A 19,918-nucleotide genomic window follows, 5' to 3' on the forward strand; every position below is an offset into this window, starting at 1 on the left:
ACATCCTGAACACACAGTTATCATCACTTCGTTTATTCCATTCATCCACCATCCCACAGTAAGAGGAACTTCTTCACGTTTTCTATAACAAGTGTCGTTCTTATTGTCATGTTATGTTCTCTGGGTGTCGAATCCCTACTGTATGTCTCCGTGGACAGTTCACTGTATACGTCATCAATGCTGATTCAAAAAGCTTAAAAGTTGTGAGCAGGTCACCCCATCCTCTTCTCTTTTCCATGACAGAATATTCAAAGCCACTGGCCTTTCCCTGCAATCAAACTCTCATCATTCTGATACAAACTGTGTTGCTCTCCTCTGAACCTTCTCTATCAGTTCTCTGTGTTTCTTCCGGCGTAGTGAGAAACTGTGCCGCTCTTGGTCTAATACGTCCTTGTGGACTGACCCAACCTTGCTAACAGACAGTTGTTTCCCTTCACTATTCTCCTAACGTAGGATTCTGATAGGGACGACGTCTATTCCCGCGTGCCAAGTGAGGACTTCTTCCACGACGCTCCAGGATCCTTACCACATAGTCGTGTTGAGTTTAATCATCCATGTTATCAAACCAACTTTGGAGTTTGTCTTGGTCCCCTTGTAATCTGATGCAATCCTCGCCTTTCGCCTCTAACATGACCTTGACGTGTGTGTGTGTGTGTGTGTGTAAATAGGAGTAAAGACATCGTACATATAGACAAAGTTAAGGACCGGGTAACACGAGCGTAAAACTCTCTCCACCTAACACATAAAAAGTAATATATATATATATATATATATATATATATATATATATATATATATATATATATATATATATATATATATAGTTTCATTCTTCACAGACAAGAGAAAGAATTATGTGAGAAAGGAACTATAATTATCGCTTGTGTTTCCGTCAATTTAGCCAATCACAGCTCGTGCTGATGTCAATTCAGCCAATCAAAGCATTTGTTTATGTCAGTTCAGCCAATCATAGAAATTGTTTATATCACTCCGGCCAATTGCGTGACAGGGTCGGCGAGCTACAGACGGTGTTGCTGAGGAGTTACAACTTGAGAGAAAGTTTTCACAACTGAATCACTTGATCAATTCACATCCTCGTGATTATCGAAAATTATTCAGATATTCCGTATCTGTGACGCTTGCTCCCAGCTCACGATCTGATGTGGTCATCATGTCTTAACCGTAGAGCATACAAGCCTCAGTCTGCCACGAACATATCAAATAAGAATCAGAGCTGATCTTAGTGAAAGAAAACGAGGTAGTGGTCGACCCTGCACGTTAAGATCAACTCAAAGAAAAGAACTCAAAGAGTTTTCCAGGATGGGAACCAGTCAGGATCACAAGCTGGTGCGAAATTCAACCTCTGTGGTGCGTCCAAAATATAAAATCACAAAAGTAATTCTTAAACATTAAACAATTTACGAATATTTCTTTCCTGGACAACATTCTGACGTTTTTTATGTGGTAGGTGAGGCCAGGTCTCGTATATCTCACTGACGAAGGAGACTTTGATATCTCTGATTTACGTCTAGTGGGCAAACCTCTTTAATGACAGCCACACGTGGTGCCGCGAGTCTGGCAGGCGCGCCTGCTGCCGGACGTTTTCAAACTGTCGTACAGAAGTTAAGTGCTGGATCTATATACGCGTCATTCCTATGGAGAAACTGCCACACTAACTACCACACTAACTACTTTATGTGCACTGATTCCCACCTATCATGTTCCATCACCACACATCTACCACCGTCTACCACCACTCACTCCACCACGACCACACACTCCACCTGTATAACCTTCCTTAACCACACACTCCAACACCACCATCACTCACTACCACACACTCCAACACCACCATCACTCACTACCACACACTCCAACACCACCATCACTCACTACCACACACTCCAACACCACCATCACTCACTACCACACACTCCAACACCACCATCACTCACTACCACACACTCTACAGGTACCACTCTCCACCACCACCCTCCACCCTCCACCACACACTCCACCTGGGAAGTGGACCCGGCCCAGGAAGGTGTGAGAAGAAGACGCGACCAACAGAAGCCTGGCAACACCTGAGATATATGGTGGTGGTGGCCGGTGAGAGGGGCTGGGAGAGGGGTGAGAGGGGCTGGGAGAGGGGGTGAGAGGGGCTGGGAGAGGGGTGAGAGGGGCTGGGAGAGGGGTGAAGGGGGGGAAGAGGAGGGATGGGATGAGAGAAGCACCTGGCTCAGTCAATGAGAGCAGAGAACATTCCCCACCTCAGCTGACGTAGGAGAGAGAGAGAGAGAGAGAGAGAGATTAACCAGGACCAAAATAAAAACCCTGAGTGACCGAAGGGCTGGAGATATACACGTGAGGGGAGGCGAGCGAGAGGGTCGGGTGAGTTAGGGAGTGGATGATGATAACAACGCGCGGCGCCACAACACCCAGGCGGGCAACGGCGACCCAACACCCAGGCCAGACACAGATAAAGACAAGATAAGAATGATAACAGGGAAGATGATAACAATCACAACAGTAAAGCAACAGAGGATTAATGAAGGCATTTGTCAACATGGACAACATAGTGAAGATAAGACAGTACACGTTCATGTAACATCACAAAACAACGGAACATATAGAGGGGGTTGCCGTTCCACGTGTGGCGGGGTGGCGACGAGAATGGATGAAGGCAGCATGTATGAGTATATACATGTGTGTGTATATGTATGTGTCTGTGTATGTATATGTATGTATATGTTGAAATGTATAGATATGTATATGTGTGCGTGTGGGCGTGTATATATATACATGTGTATGTGAGTGGGCGAGTATGTATATACATGTGTATGTGAGTGGGTTGGGCCATTCTTTCGTCTGTTTCCTTCCGCTACCTCGCTAACGAGGGAGACAGCGACAAAGTAAAATAAATATAGAAATATTACATATATATATATATATATATATATATATATATATATATATATATATATATATATATATATATATATATATCCTAGGACGCATTTCTATGGGAGGCGCAGTGTTACACAGAAGGTTTGTACAGCCTAAAGCTGCGCCAGTTCAGTAGCAGGGAAATGTTGGCTCCTTTAGAGTGATAAAATCACTGAAGAGGCTATACCCACAATGATACAGCCACGCCAAAGGTGACTCTTCCTTCACTCGTGGTGAGAGAGAGAGAGAGAGAGAGAGAGAGAGAGAGAGAGAGAGAGAGAGAGAGAGAGAGAGAGAGAGAGAGAATCAGGTATGGGGGCAGGGGACATGAGTAAGGTGTAAACCAGGCAAGCAAGAGTTGAGAAGGGTAATGATGGGAGAGATTCTGAATATGTAGTGGTAATGATGGAATGGTTGACTGTAGTGGGTGGTAATGATGGAATGGGTGACTGTAGTGGGGTAGTAATGATGGAATGGTTGACTGTAGTGGCGTGGTAATGATGGAATGGTTGACTGTAGTGGGGTGGTAATGATGGAATGGTTGACTGTAGTGGGGTGGTAATGATGGAATGGTTGACTGTAGTGGGGTGGTAATGATGGAATGGGTGACTGTAGTGGGGTGGTAATGATAGAATGGTTGACTGTAGTGGGGTGGTAATGATGGAATGGGTGACTGTAGTGGCGTGGTAATGATGGAATGGTTGACTGTAGTGGCGTGGTAATGATGGAATGGGTGACCTACCACTAGAGGTGGACCTGGATGTGTTTACAGATGATGCCATGGTCATGATGGTAGTGGTGATATGGACTGCATCCATCCACAGGGAAGGGACCTAAACAGACTATGAAACTGGTCTGACACATTGTTAATGAAATGCAACCCAGGTGGACGTAGCGAGGATGAGACACAGTGAATGGTGGCCACAGGCATGGAACACAGACTTGTGGGATACATACGTGAGGAAACACTCACCTCATGTGGCCACCTCACTCACCTCATGTGGCCACCTCACTCACCACGTGTGGCCACCTCACTCGCCACATGTGGCCACCTCACTCACCACGTGTGGCCACCTCACTCGCCACGTGTGGCCACCTCACTCACCACATGTGGCCACCTCACTCACCATATGTGGCCACCTCACTCACCTCGTGTGGCCACCTCACTCGCCACATGTGGCCACCTCACTCACCTCGTGTGGCCACCTTACTCGCCACATGTGGCCACCTCACTCACCTCATGTGGCCACCTCACTCACCTCATGTGGCCACCTCACTCGCCACATGTGGCCACCTCACTCACCACATGTGGCCACCTCACTCACCACGTGTGGCCACCTCACTCGCCACATGTGGCCACCTCACTCACCACGTGTGGCCACCTCACTCGCCACATGTGGCCACCTCACTCACCACGTGTGGCCACCTCACTCGCCACATGTGGCCACCTCACTCACCACGTGTGGCCACCTCACTCGCCACATGTGGCCACCTCACTCACCTCGTGTGGCCACCTCACTCGCCACATGTGGCCACCTCACTCACCACGTGTGGCCACCTCACTCGCCACATGTGGCCACCTCACTCACCACGTGTGGCTACCTCACTCGCCACATGTGGCCACCTCACTCACCACATGTGGCCACCTCACTCACCACATGTGGCCACCTCACTCACCACATGTGGCCACCTCACTCCCACACGCCAGACAAGACCCACACGGGACCAACACAGGTCACGTGAAGATTAAGAAAACAGAACGTTCGTGAGGGGTAGTGAGAGACCATGAACATGTCCGCGATGGAAGAGAGAAGAGTAAGGCGTGACTTGATCACGACCTTCTTTTAAGGTCCCGCCCCAGTGTGATGATGGTGAACGTGTTGAACAGGTTTCTGTAACGACCCCACAACATGAGATGAAGCAGACACACTTGTGAAGATGTAAGCCAATGCTTTCCCAAGGTGACGTGTGTGGATGATGAACACCGAGTCATGAACAATGACTGTGCACACCGTCCGTGTGTACGTACGTACGTACGTGCATCATGCAGAGGTCTGCATGATGAACACTGACACGAGGGATGGAGGCCCAGGTGTACAACTCTCGCCCAGTACACTACAAACACAGTTCACGGGAGGAGATCGTCTCGAGTGTACACGTCCATCCCAGTACAGTGTACATGGGTAGTGACACACACACACACACACAACACCCCACACACACACACACACACACACACACCCGATACCAGGGAACATAAATAAGTCATTGTGAGCAGTTCCCCAAATGTCTTTGTTGTGATCAACGTGACTGGCCCCAGGCGGCCATGGTCCCCCCCCCCCCCCCCACACACAGCAAAACACACAACACAAACCCCACTCACACACACACACACACACACACGCACCACACACACCTCTTCCTGTGTGAACCAATGACACGACCAACCACTCATTACACTGACACCTCGTACCGTTACGATTGTTATTGATTGATGCGTGGCTCGTCGCCCCAGTAATTAGCTTCTCCAATTCATGCAAATCCGTTGGTAATTCCATTTATTAAACAATGACGAGCGAAGACTGAAGCCTGTCATTATGACACTATACCCAACCCTCACCACACTCTCCTGGGTGAGGGGCTGCCTCATTATTATTACTACTACTTACCAGCCATGACCTCCCTAACTACCTACCTCATTACCTCCCAAGACCCATCCATCTCTCTCCCCAGCCAGCTCGTCTCCCCACTAAGACCCATCCATCTCTCTCCCCAGCCAGCTCGTCTCCCCACTAAGACCCATCCATCTCTCTCCCCAGCCAGCTCGTCTCCCCACTAAGACCCATCCATCTCTCTCCCCAGCCAGCTCGTCTCCCCACTAAGACCCATCCATCTCTCTCCCCAGCCAGCTCGTCTCCCCACTAAGACCCATCCATCTCTCTCCCCAGCCAGCTCGTCTCCCCACTAAGACCCATCCATCTCTCTCCCCAGCCAGCTCGTCTCCCCACTAAGACCCATCCATCTCTCTCCCCAGCCAGCTCGTCTCCCCACTAAGACCCATCCATCTCTCTCCCCAGCCAGCTCGTCTCCCCACTAAGACCCATCCATCTCTCTCCCCAGCCAGCTCGTCTCCCCACTAAGACCCATCCATCTCTCTCCCCAGCCAGCTCGTCTCCCCACTAAGACCCATCCATCTCTCTCCCCAGCCAGCTCGTCTCCCCACTAAGACCCATCCATCTCTCTCCCCAGCCAGCTCGTCTCCCCACTAAGACCCATCCATCTCTCTCCCCAGCCAGCTCGTCTCCCCACTAAGACCCATCCATCTCTCTCCCCAGCCAGCTCGTCTCCCCACTAAGACCCATCCATCTCTCTCCCCAGCCAGCTCGTCTCCCCACTAAGACCCATCCATCTCTCTCCCCAGCCAGCTCGTCTCCCCACTAAGACCCATCCATCTCTCTCCCCAGCCAGCTCGTCTCCCCACTAAGACCCATCCATCTCTCTCCCCAGCCAGCTCGTCTCCCCACTAAGACCCATCCATCTCTCTCCCCAGCCAGCTCGTCTCCCCACTAAGACCCATCCATCTCTCTCCCCAGCCAGCTCGTCTCCCCACTAAGACCCATCCATCTCTCTCCCCAGCCAGCTCGTCTCCCCACTAAGACCCATCCATCTCTCTCCCCAGCCAGCTCGTCTCCCCACTAAGACCCATCCATCTCTCTCCCCAGCCAGCTCGTCTCCCCACTAAGACCCATCCATCTCTCTCCCCAGCCAGCTCGTCTCCCCACTAAGACCCATCCATCTCTCTCCCCAGCCAGCTCGTCTCCCCACTAAGACCCATCCATCTCTCTCCCCAGCCAGCTCGTCTCCCCACTAAGACCCATCCATCTCTCTCCCCAGCCAGCTCGTCTCCCCACTAAGACCCATCCATCTCTCTCCCCAGCCAGCTCGTCTCCCCACTAAGACCCATCCATCTCTCTCCCCAGCCAGCTCGTCTCCCCACTAAGACCCATCCATCTCTCTCCCCAGCCAGCTCGTCTCCCCACTAAGACCCATCCATCTCTCTCCCCAGCCAGCTCGTCTCCCCACTAAGACCCATCCATCTCTCTCCCCAGCCAGCTCGTCTCCCCACTAAGACCCATCCATCTCTCTCCCCAGCCAGCTCGTCTCCCCACTAAGACCCATCCATCTCTCTCCCCAGCCAGCTCGTCTCCCCACTAAGACCCATCCATCTCTCTCCCCAGCCAGCTCGTCTCCCCACTAAGACCCATCCATCTCTCTCCCCAGCCAGCTCGTCTCCCCACTAAGACCCATCCATCTCTCTCCCCAGCCAGCTCGTCTCCCCACTAAGACCCATCCATCTCTCTCCCCAGCCAGCTCGTCTCCCCACTAAGACCCATCCATCTCTCTCCCCAGCCAGCTCGTCTCCCCACTAAGACCCATCCATCTCTCTCCCCAGCCAGCTCGTCTCCCCACTAAGACCCATCCATCTCTCTCCCCAGCCAGCTCGTCTCCCCACTAAGACCCATCCATCTCTCTCCCCAGCCAGCTCGTCTCCCCACTAAGACCCATCCATCTCTCTCCCCAGCCAGCTCGTCTCCCCACTAAGACCCATCCATCTCTCTCCCCAGCCAGCTCGTCTCCCCACTAAGACCCATCCATCTCTCTCCCCAGCCAGCTCGTCTCCCCACTAAGACCCATCCATCTCTCTCCCCAGCCAGCTCGTCTCCCCACTAAGACCCATCCATCTCTCTCCCCAGCCAGCTCGTCTCCCCACTAAGACCCATCCATCTCTCTCCCCAGCCAGCTCGTCTCCCCACTAAGACCCATCCATCTCTCTCCCCAGCCAGCTCGTCTCCCCACTAAGACCCATCCATCTCTCTCCCCAGCCAGCTCGTCTCCCCACTAAGACCCATCCATCTCTCTCCCCAGCCAGCTCGTCTCCCCACTAAGACCCATCCATCTCTCTCCCCAGCCAGCTCGTCTCCCCACTAAGACCCATCCATCTCTCTCCCCAGCCAGCTCGTCTCCCCACTAAGACCCATCCATCTCTCTCCCCAGCCAGCTCGTCTCCCCACTAAGACCCATCCATCTCTCTCCCCAGCCAGCTCGTCTCCCCACTAAGACCCATCCATCTCTCTCCCCAGCCAGCTCGTCTCCCCACTAAGACCCATCCATCTCTCTCCCCAGCCAGCTCGTCTCCCCACTAAGACCCATCCATCTCTCTCCCCAGCCAGCTCGTCTCCCCACTAAGACCCATCCATCTCTCTCCCCAGCCAGCTCGTCTCCCCACTAAGACCCATCCATCTCTCTCCCCAGCCAGCTCGTCTCCCCACTAAGACCCATCCATCTCTCTCCCCAGCCAGCTCGTCTCCCCACTAAGACCCATCCATCTCTCTCCCCAGCCAGCTCGTCTCCCCACTAAGACCCATCCATCTCTCTCCCCAGCCAGCTCGTCTCCCCACTAAGACCCATCCATCTCTCTCCCCAGCCAGCTCGTCTCCCCACTAAGACCCATCCATCTCTCTCCCCAGCCAGCTCGTCTCCCCACTAAGACCCATCCATCTCTCTCCCCAGCCAGCTCGTCTCCCCACTAAGACCCATCCATCTCTCTCCCCAGCCAGCTCGTCTCCCCACTAAGACCCATCCATCTCTCTCCCCAGCCAGCTCGTCTCCCCACTAAGACCCATCCATCTCTCTCCCCAGCCAGCTCGTCTCCCCACTAAGACCCATCCATCTCTCTCCCCAGCCAGCTCGTCTCCCCACTAAGACCCATCCATCTCTCTCCCCAGCCAGCTCGTCTCCCCACTAAGACCCATCCATCTCTCTCCCCAGCCAGCTCGTCTCCCCACTAAGACCCATCCATCTCTCTCCCCAGCCAGCTCGTCTCCCCACTAAGACCCATCCATCTCTCTCCCCAGCCAGCTCGTCTCCCCACTAAGACCCATCCATCTCTCTCCCCAGCCAGCTCGTCTCCCCACTAAGACCCATCCATCTCTCTCCCCAGCCAGCTCGTCTCCCCACTAAGACCCATCCATCTCTCTCCCCAGCCAGCTCGTCTCCCCACTAAGACCCATCCATCTCTCTCCCCAGCCAGCTCGTCTCCCCACTAAGACCCATCCATCTCTCTCCCCAGCCAGCTCGTCTCCCCACTAAGACCCATCCATTTCTCTCCCCAGCCAGCTCGTCTCCCCACTAAGACCCATCCATCTCTCTCCCCAGCCAGCTCGTCTCCCCACTAAGACCCATCCATCTCTCTCCCCAGCCAGCTCGTCTCCCCACTAACACCCATCCATCTCTCTCCCCACCCAGCTCGTCTCCCCACTAAGACCCATCCATCTCTCTCCCCAGCCAGCTCGTCTCCCCACTAAGACCCATCCATCTCTCTCCCCAGCCAGCTCGTCTCCCCACTAAGACCCGTGCTTCTCTCTCCCCACCAGGAAGACTACAAGCCGCTCCCGCTAGCACCACAGACCCAGCTGTTCGGGGCAGGTCTGGACGATGGTCTTCTGAGCCGAGCAGAGGCCCTGGCCGCTGTGGACATCTCCAAGCATGGCCATGGCCAGCCCCCAGGGGCCATCCCCCAGCTCAAGCACGACATGATGTACCACCCGGGCATGGCGACCACCCCCCACACACCCCCCATCTCAAGGACCAACCAAGTGGGGTCTGGCGAGGAGGCGGGGGGTGGGGCTGGGGGAGGGGGGTGGTCACACAAGGCTGGTCTATGGAAAGTAAGTACAAGATGGTCTTCTGGCTTACCTTATAACTTCATCAATCATGTACATCATATATATATATATATATATATTCCTAGGTGTCCACGGGGAAAATGAAACACGATAAGTTCCCAAGTGCACTTTCGTGTCATAATCACATCATCAGGGGGGACACAAGAGAGAAATATAACAGTCAGTTGATATACATCGAAGAGACTAAGCAAAGACGCCATTTGGTAAACAAATGGCGTCCTAGCTTCGTCTCTTCGATGTATATCAACTGACTGTTATATTTCTCTCTTGTGTCCCCCCTGATGATGTGATTATGACACGAAAGTGCACTTGGGAACCTATCGTGTTTCATTTTCCCCGTGGACACCTAGGAATATACTTGATCACACCCAAAATTGTGATCCTTTCCAATATATATGTATATATTACACAAACCCCCAACAGCCAAGATCGAACCCAGGACCCCAGCGTAGCAGGCGGGAGCGCTACCGCTAGGACTATGATCACCCGATCATAGCCAAGCGGTAACGCTCCCGCTTGCCTCGGAGGGGTCCCGGGTTCGATCCTGGCTGTAGGAGGTCTGTATTTTATATGGAAGTACGCGTTCATATGCACTATAATCTTATATATTAGTCAGTAATATGGCGTTGATTAGGACTACGTCAGTTTGAAGGTTACTGTATTAAGAACGATCCAACGAAGGTTTACCTCAACATACAACCGCTGGTGCTGGGCAGAATACAGACGTGATCCTGAGAATATATATAATAGGTCAACACTGAGAACATGTGAATAACACTCAGGAGCACAGAGATCTTCAGGGAGATAATACTGTTAACTGTTATCTTCTTTATCTCTTCATTCACAGTGCTGAGAATATAATAATTACCATGATGTTGTTGTGGTGGTGGCACGATATACACTGTTGGCAGAGCCATGATGTTGTGGTGGTGGTGGCACGATATACACTGTTGGCAGAGCCATGATGTTGTGATGGTGGTGGCATGAAATACACTGTTGGCAGAGCCATGATGTTGTGATGGTGGTGGCACGATATACACTGTTGGCAGAGCCATGATGTTGTGATGGTGGTGGTATGAAATACACTGTTGGCAGAGCCATGATGTTGTGATGGTGGCACGAAATACACTGTTGGCAGAGCCATGATGTTGTGATGGTGGCACGATATACACTGTTGGCAGAGCCATGATGTTGTGATGGTGGTGGCACGAAATACACTGTTGGCAGAGCCATGATGTTGTGGTGGTGGTGGCACGAAATACACTGTTGGCAGAGCCATGATGTTGTGATGGTGGTGGCATGAAATACACTGTTGGCAGAGCCATGATGTTGTCATGGTGGTGGCACGATATACACTGTTGGCAGAGCCATGATGTTGTGATGGTGGTGGCATGAAATACACTGTTGGCAGAGCCATGATGTTGTGATGGTGGCACGAAATACACTGTTGGCAGAGCCATGATGTTGTGATGGTGGTGGCACGATATACACTGTTGGCAGAGCCATGATGTTGTGATGGTGGTGGCATGAAATACACTGTTGGCAGAGCCATGATGTTGTGATGGTGGTGGCATGAAATACACTGTTGGCAGAGCCATGATGTTGTGATGGTGGTGGCATGAAATACACTGTTGGCAGAGCCATGATGTTGTGATGGTGGTGGCATGAAATACACTGTTGGCAGAGCCATGATGTTGTGGTGGTGGTGGCATGAAATACACTGTTGGCAGAGCCATGATGTTGTGATGGTGGTGGCATGAAATACACTGTTGGCAGAGCCATGATGTTGTGATGGTGGTGGCATGAAATACACTGTTGGCAGAGCCATGATGTTGTCAAGCAGTAAACATACTGGGGGTTCACACAGCGACCAACCTCAGTATTTTGTATCCAATTATACAGTCATGATCGTGGAATTTCAAATGATAATCTCCGTCATACTTGAAGTATGCATACAAGTGGCCAAAACACTTCTGACATATTATGTGTCTAATACAGGAGGACAATACGATTATAATACAGGAGGCCAATACGATTATAATACAGGAGGACAGTACGATTATAATACAGGAGGCCAATACGATTATAATACAGGAGGACAATACGATTATAATACAGGAGGCCAATACGATTATAATACAGGAGGACAATACGATTATAATACAGGAGGCCAATACGATTATAATACAGGAGGACAATACGATTATAATACAGGGGGCCAATACGATTATAATACAGGAGGCCAATACGGTTATAATACAGGAGGCCAATACGATTATAATACAGGAGGCCAATACGATTATAATACAGGAGGCCAATACGATTATAATACAGGAGGCCAATACGATTATAATACAGGAGGACAATACGGTTATAATACAGGGGGCCAATACGATTATAATACAGGAGGCCAATACGGTTATAATACAGGAGGCCAATACGATTATAATACAGGAGGACAATACGATTATAATACAGGAGGCCAATACGATTATAATACAGGAGGCCAATACGGTTATAATACAGGAGGCCAATACGATTATAATACAGGAGGCCAATACGATTATAATACAAGAGGCCAATACGATTATAATACAGGAGGACAATACAATTATAATACAGGAGGCCAATACGATTATAATACAGGAGGCCAATACGATTATAATACAGGAGGACAATACGATTATTAGTATAATACAGGAGGACAATACGATTATTAGTATAATACAGGAGGCCAATACGATTATAATACAGGAGGCCAATACGATTATAATACAGGAGGCCAATACGATTATAATACAGGAGGACAATACGATTATAATACAGGAGGCCAATACGATTATAATACAGGAGGCCAATACGATTATAATACAGGAGGACAATACGATTATAATACAGGAGGCCAATACGATTATAATACAGGAGGCCAATACGATTATAATACAGGAGGCCAATACGATTATAATACAGGAGGCCAATACGATTATAATACAGGAGGCTAATACGATTATTAGTATGATACAGGAGGACAATACGATTATCAGTATAATACAGGAGGCCAATACGATTATAATACAGGAGGCCAATACGATTATAATACAGAAGGCCAATACGATTATAATACAGGAGGCCAATACGATTATTAGTATAATACAGGAGGCCAATACGATTATAATACAGGAGGCCAATACGATTATATGTATAATACGGGAGGCCAATACGATTATAATACAGGAGGCCAATACGATTAAATGTATAATACGCGAGGCCAATACGATTATAATACAGGAGGCCAATACGATTATATGTATAATACGGGAGGACAATACGATTATATGCATAATACAGGAGGCCAATACGATTATAATACAGGAGGCCAATACGATTATATGTATAATACGGGAGGCCAATACGATTATATGTATAATACGGGAGGACAATACGATTATATGTATAATACAGGAGGCCAATACAATTATATGTATAATACGGGAGGACAATACGATTATATGTATAATACAGGAGGCCAATATAATTATATGTATAATAAGGGAGGACAATACGATTATATGTATAATACAGGAGGCCAATACAATTATATGTATAATACGGGAGGACAATACGATTATTAGTATAATACAGGAGGCCAATACAATTATATGTATAATACGGGAGGACAATACGATTATATGTATAATACAGGAGGCCAATACGATTATTAGTATAATACAGGAGGACAATATGATTATATGTATAATACAGGAGGCCAATACGATTATTAGTATAATACAGGAGGACAATACGATTATTAGTATAATACAGGAGGCCAATACGATTATTAGTATAATACAAGAGGACAATACGATTATTAGTATAATACAGGAGGCCAATATGATTATTAGTATAATACAGGAGGCCAATACGATTATTCGTATAATACAGGAGGCCAATACGATTATTAGTATAATACAGGAGGCCAATACAATTATATGTATAATACGGGAGGACAATACGATTATAAGTATAATACAGGAGGCCAATACGATTATTAGTATAATACAGGAGGCCAATACGATTATATGTATAATACGGGAGGCCAATACGATCATAAGTATAATACAGGAGGCCAATACGATTATTAGTATAATACAGGAGGCCAATACGATTATTAGTATAATACAGGAGGCCAATACAATTATATGTATAATACAGGAGGCCAATACGATTACAAGTATAATACAGGAGGCCAATACGATTATTAGAATAATACAGGAGGCCAATACGATTATTAGTATAATACAGGAGGCCAATACGATTATTAGTATAATACAGGAGGCCAATACGATTATAAGTATAATACAGAGGCCAATACGATTATTAGTATAACACAGGAGGACAATACGATTACAAGTATAATACAAGAGGCCAATATTATTACAAGCATAACACAGGACAACACAATCAAAAGTATAATACAGGACAGCTATAACATGACCACACAAGCTGAAGGCGTTAAGTGGTTATCAGACACAAAACTTAAAAACTAATTTTCGTTTCACCAGATTATTACAACAAAATGCATTAGGTTGTAAAAATACATTAGGTTGTAAAAATACATTAGGTTGTAAAAGATACATTAGATTGCAAGAATACATTAGGTTGTAAAAAAATACATTAGGTTGTAAAAAAATTACATTAGGTTGTAAAAAATACATTAGGTTGTAAAAAATACATTAGGTTGTAAAAATACATTAGGTTGTAAAAATACATTAGGTTGTAAAAATACATTAGGTTGTAAAAAATACATTAGGTTGTAAAAAAATTACAATAGGTTGTAAAAAATGGTTTCCAGATTAACATGATGTTTAAAGATGATGAACACATGTTAGTTGATCAAGATAAAGTGAACCACTATAGCTTCTCACAGAGTCATAGAGATAATATTATGATCAAATAAGATACTATAGTCCACCATTAACAAAAAAAACGAAATGCCGAAGAATACAACAAAATAGTCAGAATAATGATAATTATGATCATCATTTACGAATCTACAGAACAAAGGCAAGTACTGGAGAGGCTGTATCACTGTCAAGTGATGAACCACAGTACAGTCTTGTCACACATCCTGTACCATCAAAAGGAGTCATCGTGTTCCTGCTACTGAGTGGAGCGCAGCCTTAGACCTGCAGTAGCCACGTGATCGCCGTTTCCCGCGTTAGCGCCAGGAACAGACGATGAAAGGCCACATCCGAAGACATCCATTCTTTAGCTGTCATGTGTAATACACCGAAACCACAGCTCCCTCTCCACATCCAGGCCCCACAGACCAATCCATGGTTTACCCCAGACGCTTCACATGCCCTGGTTCAATCCATTGACAGCACGTCAATATATATATATATATATATATATATATATATATATATATATATATATATATATATATATATATATCATCCCTGGGGATAGGGGAGAAAGAATACTTGCCACGTATTCCCTGCGTGTCGTAGAAGGCGACTAAAAGGAGAGGGAGCGGAGGGCTGGAAATCCTCCCCTCTCGCATCTAATTTTCCAGAAGGAACAGAGAAGGAGACCAAGTGAGGATATACCTTCAAAAGCTCGGTCCTCTGTCCTTAACGCTACCTCGCTCACGCGGGAAATGACGAATAGTATAAAAAAAAAAAATATATATATATATATATATATATATATATCAGTTCAGATAAAGGTACCTTTGATCAGGTGTAACATTAATTACTACATGTTCAATTGAACTACTACAATGCGAATGACCTTTACTGTGCTACTAATGACCTTTAGAGCTCGCTCACTCTTCTCTCTCTCTCTCTCTCTCTCTCTCTCTCTCTCTCTCTCTCTCTCTCTCTCTCTCTCTCCTCTAGTTCCTCCCTGTCTTTACGTCCGTCTTTCATGTGTATCCATCAACCTTCCCTTTTCTCCCATCCACATATCTAACCTCCCCTCTCCCCCCCTTCCCCCTCCCCCCCCGTATTATGGGGGTTGTCAACTTCTCAGCCTTCCCACCTCCCGTATCATACCCCCCCCTCCCCCCCCCCTTAAACCATCACAATATGGGCGTAACAAACACTATATCCCGCTATGAACGACAAGACGAAGATAACACACAAGATAACAGACAAGATAACACACGAGATAAAACAAGATAACACACAAGATAACACACGAGATAAAACAAGATAACACACAAGATAACACACAAGATAAAACAAGATAACACAAGTTAACACGAGATAACACAAGATAACACGAGATAACACACAAGATAACACACGAGATAACATTCAAGATAACACACGAGATAACACACAAGATAACACATGATATAACGCACGAGATAACATACAAGATAACACAGGAGATAACACACACGATAACACGAGATAACACACAAGATAACACACGAGATAACACACGAGATCAGGCAAAGTGAAGGACGAGGAGAGAGAGTCATAGCGATGACATAGAAGATATAGAGAGGCACAGAGTGGACGGGTGGTCCAGAGTTATAGATACGACATAGAAGATATAGAGAGGCATACAGTGGGCGGCGACATAGAGGATAGAAGATAAACATAGACTGGATGGAGAGGTTGAGGACTATAATGGTGTGACACAGAAGATAAAGAAGGGTGTGGTGAAGGGACGGTGTGTGACACAGAAGATAAAGAAGTGTGTGGTGAAGGGACGGTGTGTGACACAGAAGATAAAGAAGTGTGTGGTGAAGGGACGGTGTGTGACACAGAAGATAAAGAAGTGTGTGGTGAAGGGACGGTGTGTGACACAGAAGATAAAGAAGTGTGTGGTGAAGGGACGGTGTGTGACACAGAAGATAAAGAAGTGTGTGGTGAAGGGACGGTGTGTGGCACAGAGTGAGTGTGGCGGACAAAGAGGTTGCAGGAGAGAGAGACACAGAGAAGTGCCACAGACGCAATCAATGTAACACGCGCACAGTGACCTCCCACACCAGACGGACACACCCACGGACGTTCTCTGATTCACCGACTCATGATTCACTCAGCTACGCAGTGAGTCTCCTTGCCATGGAGATTCACACGACCTCCACAACCCTGGTGTGAATATTCACATAACTACTGCCTCTCTTGTGGAGATTCATTTACCTCAAGATTCACTTGACACAGCAATGGAGATTCACTTACCTGTAGATACTGAAGCGGTGAAGATTCACTTATGTGTACACAGCTGCTGTAGTGAAGACTCACTTACCTTTCGTCTGTAGTGGTTAAAGTCTCGTCTTCCCGTCTCCTGTAACAACACAATCACAAGCTCGTTAGCCAGTTGGTGTACAGGGTCGTTAACTGGTGTTATCGGCCAACTTGAACAACGACGTATCGGCACGATATACGACCCCTGAATCTCGGTCCCGATAACATATAATTATTATATCATTACCAGCCAAGCACCAACACACACACACAGGTTAACCCTGGAAGACAATGATGTTAACACCTAATTTAACATCTTATGATGAAACTAACATGATGGAGATAGACACGGAACCAACCACCATATCATCAACACAACAACAATAACAACAAAAATAACAACATATGAAGGAAGATACATGAGAGACAGACGGACACCTCGTACATGTGTACATGTGTACATGTGTACATGTGTAGCTGAGCAGGTATATATGTGCTGCACACATGGAGTCAGGTATGGGTTACGACGGGCGGGGTGTACAGTGGGATGATGAGTGGGACACTACGAGGAGAGGGATGAGTGGGACAGTGCAAGGAGAGGGATGAGTGGGACACATTATGGAACAGGTAACACTCGAGTTACCATGAAAGTAACATAGTAAGTTAATACACATCAATATAAATGTTAACTTTCTGTTATGAGGGAAACACGGGTCTGTACTTTGGAGCTACACACACACAGACACACACAGACACACACACACACACACACACACAGACACACAGACACACAGACACACAGACACACAGACACAGACACACACAGACACACACACACACACACACACACAGACACACAGACACACACACAGACACACACACACACACACACACACACACACACACACACACACACAGACACAGACACACACACAGACACAGACACACACACACACACATAACCACACTTACACACACACCTAACCACACTTACACACACACCTAACCACACTTACCACCCACTCTTGCCGCCCATCACTGCCCCCCCCCCCACAGTACGGGTGGGGGGGGGGGGATAATCAGCGACTCATTAAAATGATCATTATCGTGGGTAATTACGTGGCCAGGATAATCTAGGTTTACATCAGGCAGGTATCACGTGTACGAAGGCTCAATATGCCTCATTATATAGGCCAGACCCACTTAATATTTACTTAACTTACTACTTATCTACACGGGAGAATACTTATAAAATACACTTAACTCTGAATTTCCCCAAGAAGAAGGTAGACCATAATACTGATTAAAGTTCCTGTAATTAATCAGTTCACACGGTTCATCGTCAGTTCACACGGTTCATCATCAGTTCACACGGTTCATCATCAGTTCACACGGTACATGATCAATTCACACGGTACATGATCAGTTCACACGGTTCATCATCAGTTCACACGGTTCATCATCAGTTCATACGGTTCATCATCAGTTCATACGGTTCATCATCAGTTCACACGGTTCATCATCAGTTCACACGGTTCATCATCAGTTCACACGGTTCATCATCAGTTCACACGGTTCAGCATCATTTACATTATATATAAATCTAGACACAGCAACCCACAAGTCCGGACCCACAGGCAGGACTCGCTGTTCACCTTAAGTTCGACCCATACCTACAGTCCAGGTCATGACCTGTGAACCCATGGTGTGTGCATGGCAGTTCATGATGTACAACATGTTTACATAGTTAAGTGTCTACATCTGAGACGATGTAGACACCTGGAAGATACAAGACTCGCTGTGTACATATATACTTACATATATACATTCACGGTAGTTCTCTATGCCTTATATATACATACATATATACATTCATATATACCTTCACGGTATTTCTCTATGTCTTATGTGTACGAATCTTCCCGCCTCGATATTCACTCAAATATTCAAAACTCGGAATACTGTTTGAATACTGTTTCTGAATACAGGGGGTTAGGAACGAACCCCCCCCCCCCCCATACAACAGACCCATCCTCGCTCATAATGATTTCGTTATATACGATCCTCTGTTATAACGAAAGAGGCCCAGACGATACACATACAAGGCCAGTACCAATGCGTCAAAACACAGGATTCGAACCTGGGCGAACACTTGTGTAGTTTGACGTTCAGCAAAATGTATGAACACTTTACTATGTCATTATCTATTCTTATCTATTCTTTAGTGATTATATTTCCATACTGTTGATGTTTCCTGTACAGAACATCACCCCAATTCACAGGTCGCCTTTGTACATGATGTTTCTCTGAACTTACACTTCGTACAAGCAGTGGAGTTACTTCAAGCACATCAATGGAATAAAAACGAAGGAATAATATATAAAAATATACGTATACTGAACAACTCGAGCCAAGGCCTCACAGAAAAAGAATTGAAGTGTTTTTATAATTCTCTTGGTCTCTCTGATGGCAGCTGGTGATACAAAACATGAACACAACTGGGCAGTAACTGGTTACTTATTGTGGGTAACCTCTCCTCTGGCCAACCAATCGCCAAATTACGATTGAACTTTTCATGCTGTTCAATGCATTACGTATTACCACAGCCCTAAATTACCCAATAAATTGTAGTCAACCAGTTATATCAGGTTTTTATGTCTAGCAGCACAAATATAATTTCATCTGTTTGCTTGGTAAAGTCAACACACTTTTGTTTTCCAGTACATACAATGTCTGGCGTGCCCTACTTTACTGACACACACACACACACACACACACAAGAACACGACATCACCTGTAAATAACGTCATTAAACAAGAAAAAAACAGAAGGCGAACAAAGAAAAGAAATAATATATACAGACCTCAACAGTGCAGACTCATTGGCACAATTCATTGTTTACATTCAGCTTATCAAATATTCAAATTACGTGTAATGAACAGGCATATACATACCTATGTATACCGAGGACTCGTGTCTATGTATATGACAATTTATGACATGATATTTGAACATTTGTTG

At 46.7% G+C, this 19,918-nt stretch overlaps 1 protein-coding gene across 3 annotated transcripts in view; it reads left to right on the forward strand.

Moving 5' to 3' along the window:
• acj6 (abnormal chemosensory protein 6) overlaps positions 1-19,918 on the forward strand; it is a 205,052-nt gene that overhangs the window by 100,512 nt on the left and 84,622 nt on the right. For all 3 annotated transcript variants that reach the window (XM_071696991.1, XM_071696992.1, XM_071696993.1), the window contains one exon: positions 9,381-9,674. In XM_071696991.1, the coding sequence (XP_071553092.1) occupies positions 9,381-9,674 (294 nt within the window). The remainder of the gene's footprint in view (positions 1-9,380; positions 9,675-19,918) is intronic.

Source organism: Panulirus ornatus, chromosome 62 (assembly GCF_036320965.1).
Source record: "Panulirus ornatus isolate Po-2019 chromosome 62, ASM3632096v1, whole genome shotgun sequence".
In the NCBI taxonomy this organism is placed as follows: Eukaryota; Metazoa; Arthropoda; class Malacostraca; order Decapoda; family Palinuridae; genus Panulirus; species Panulirus ornatus.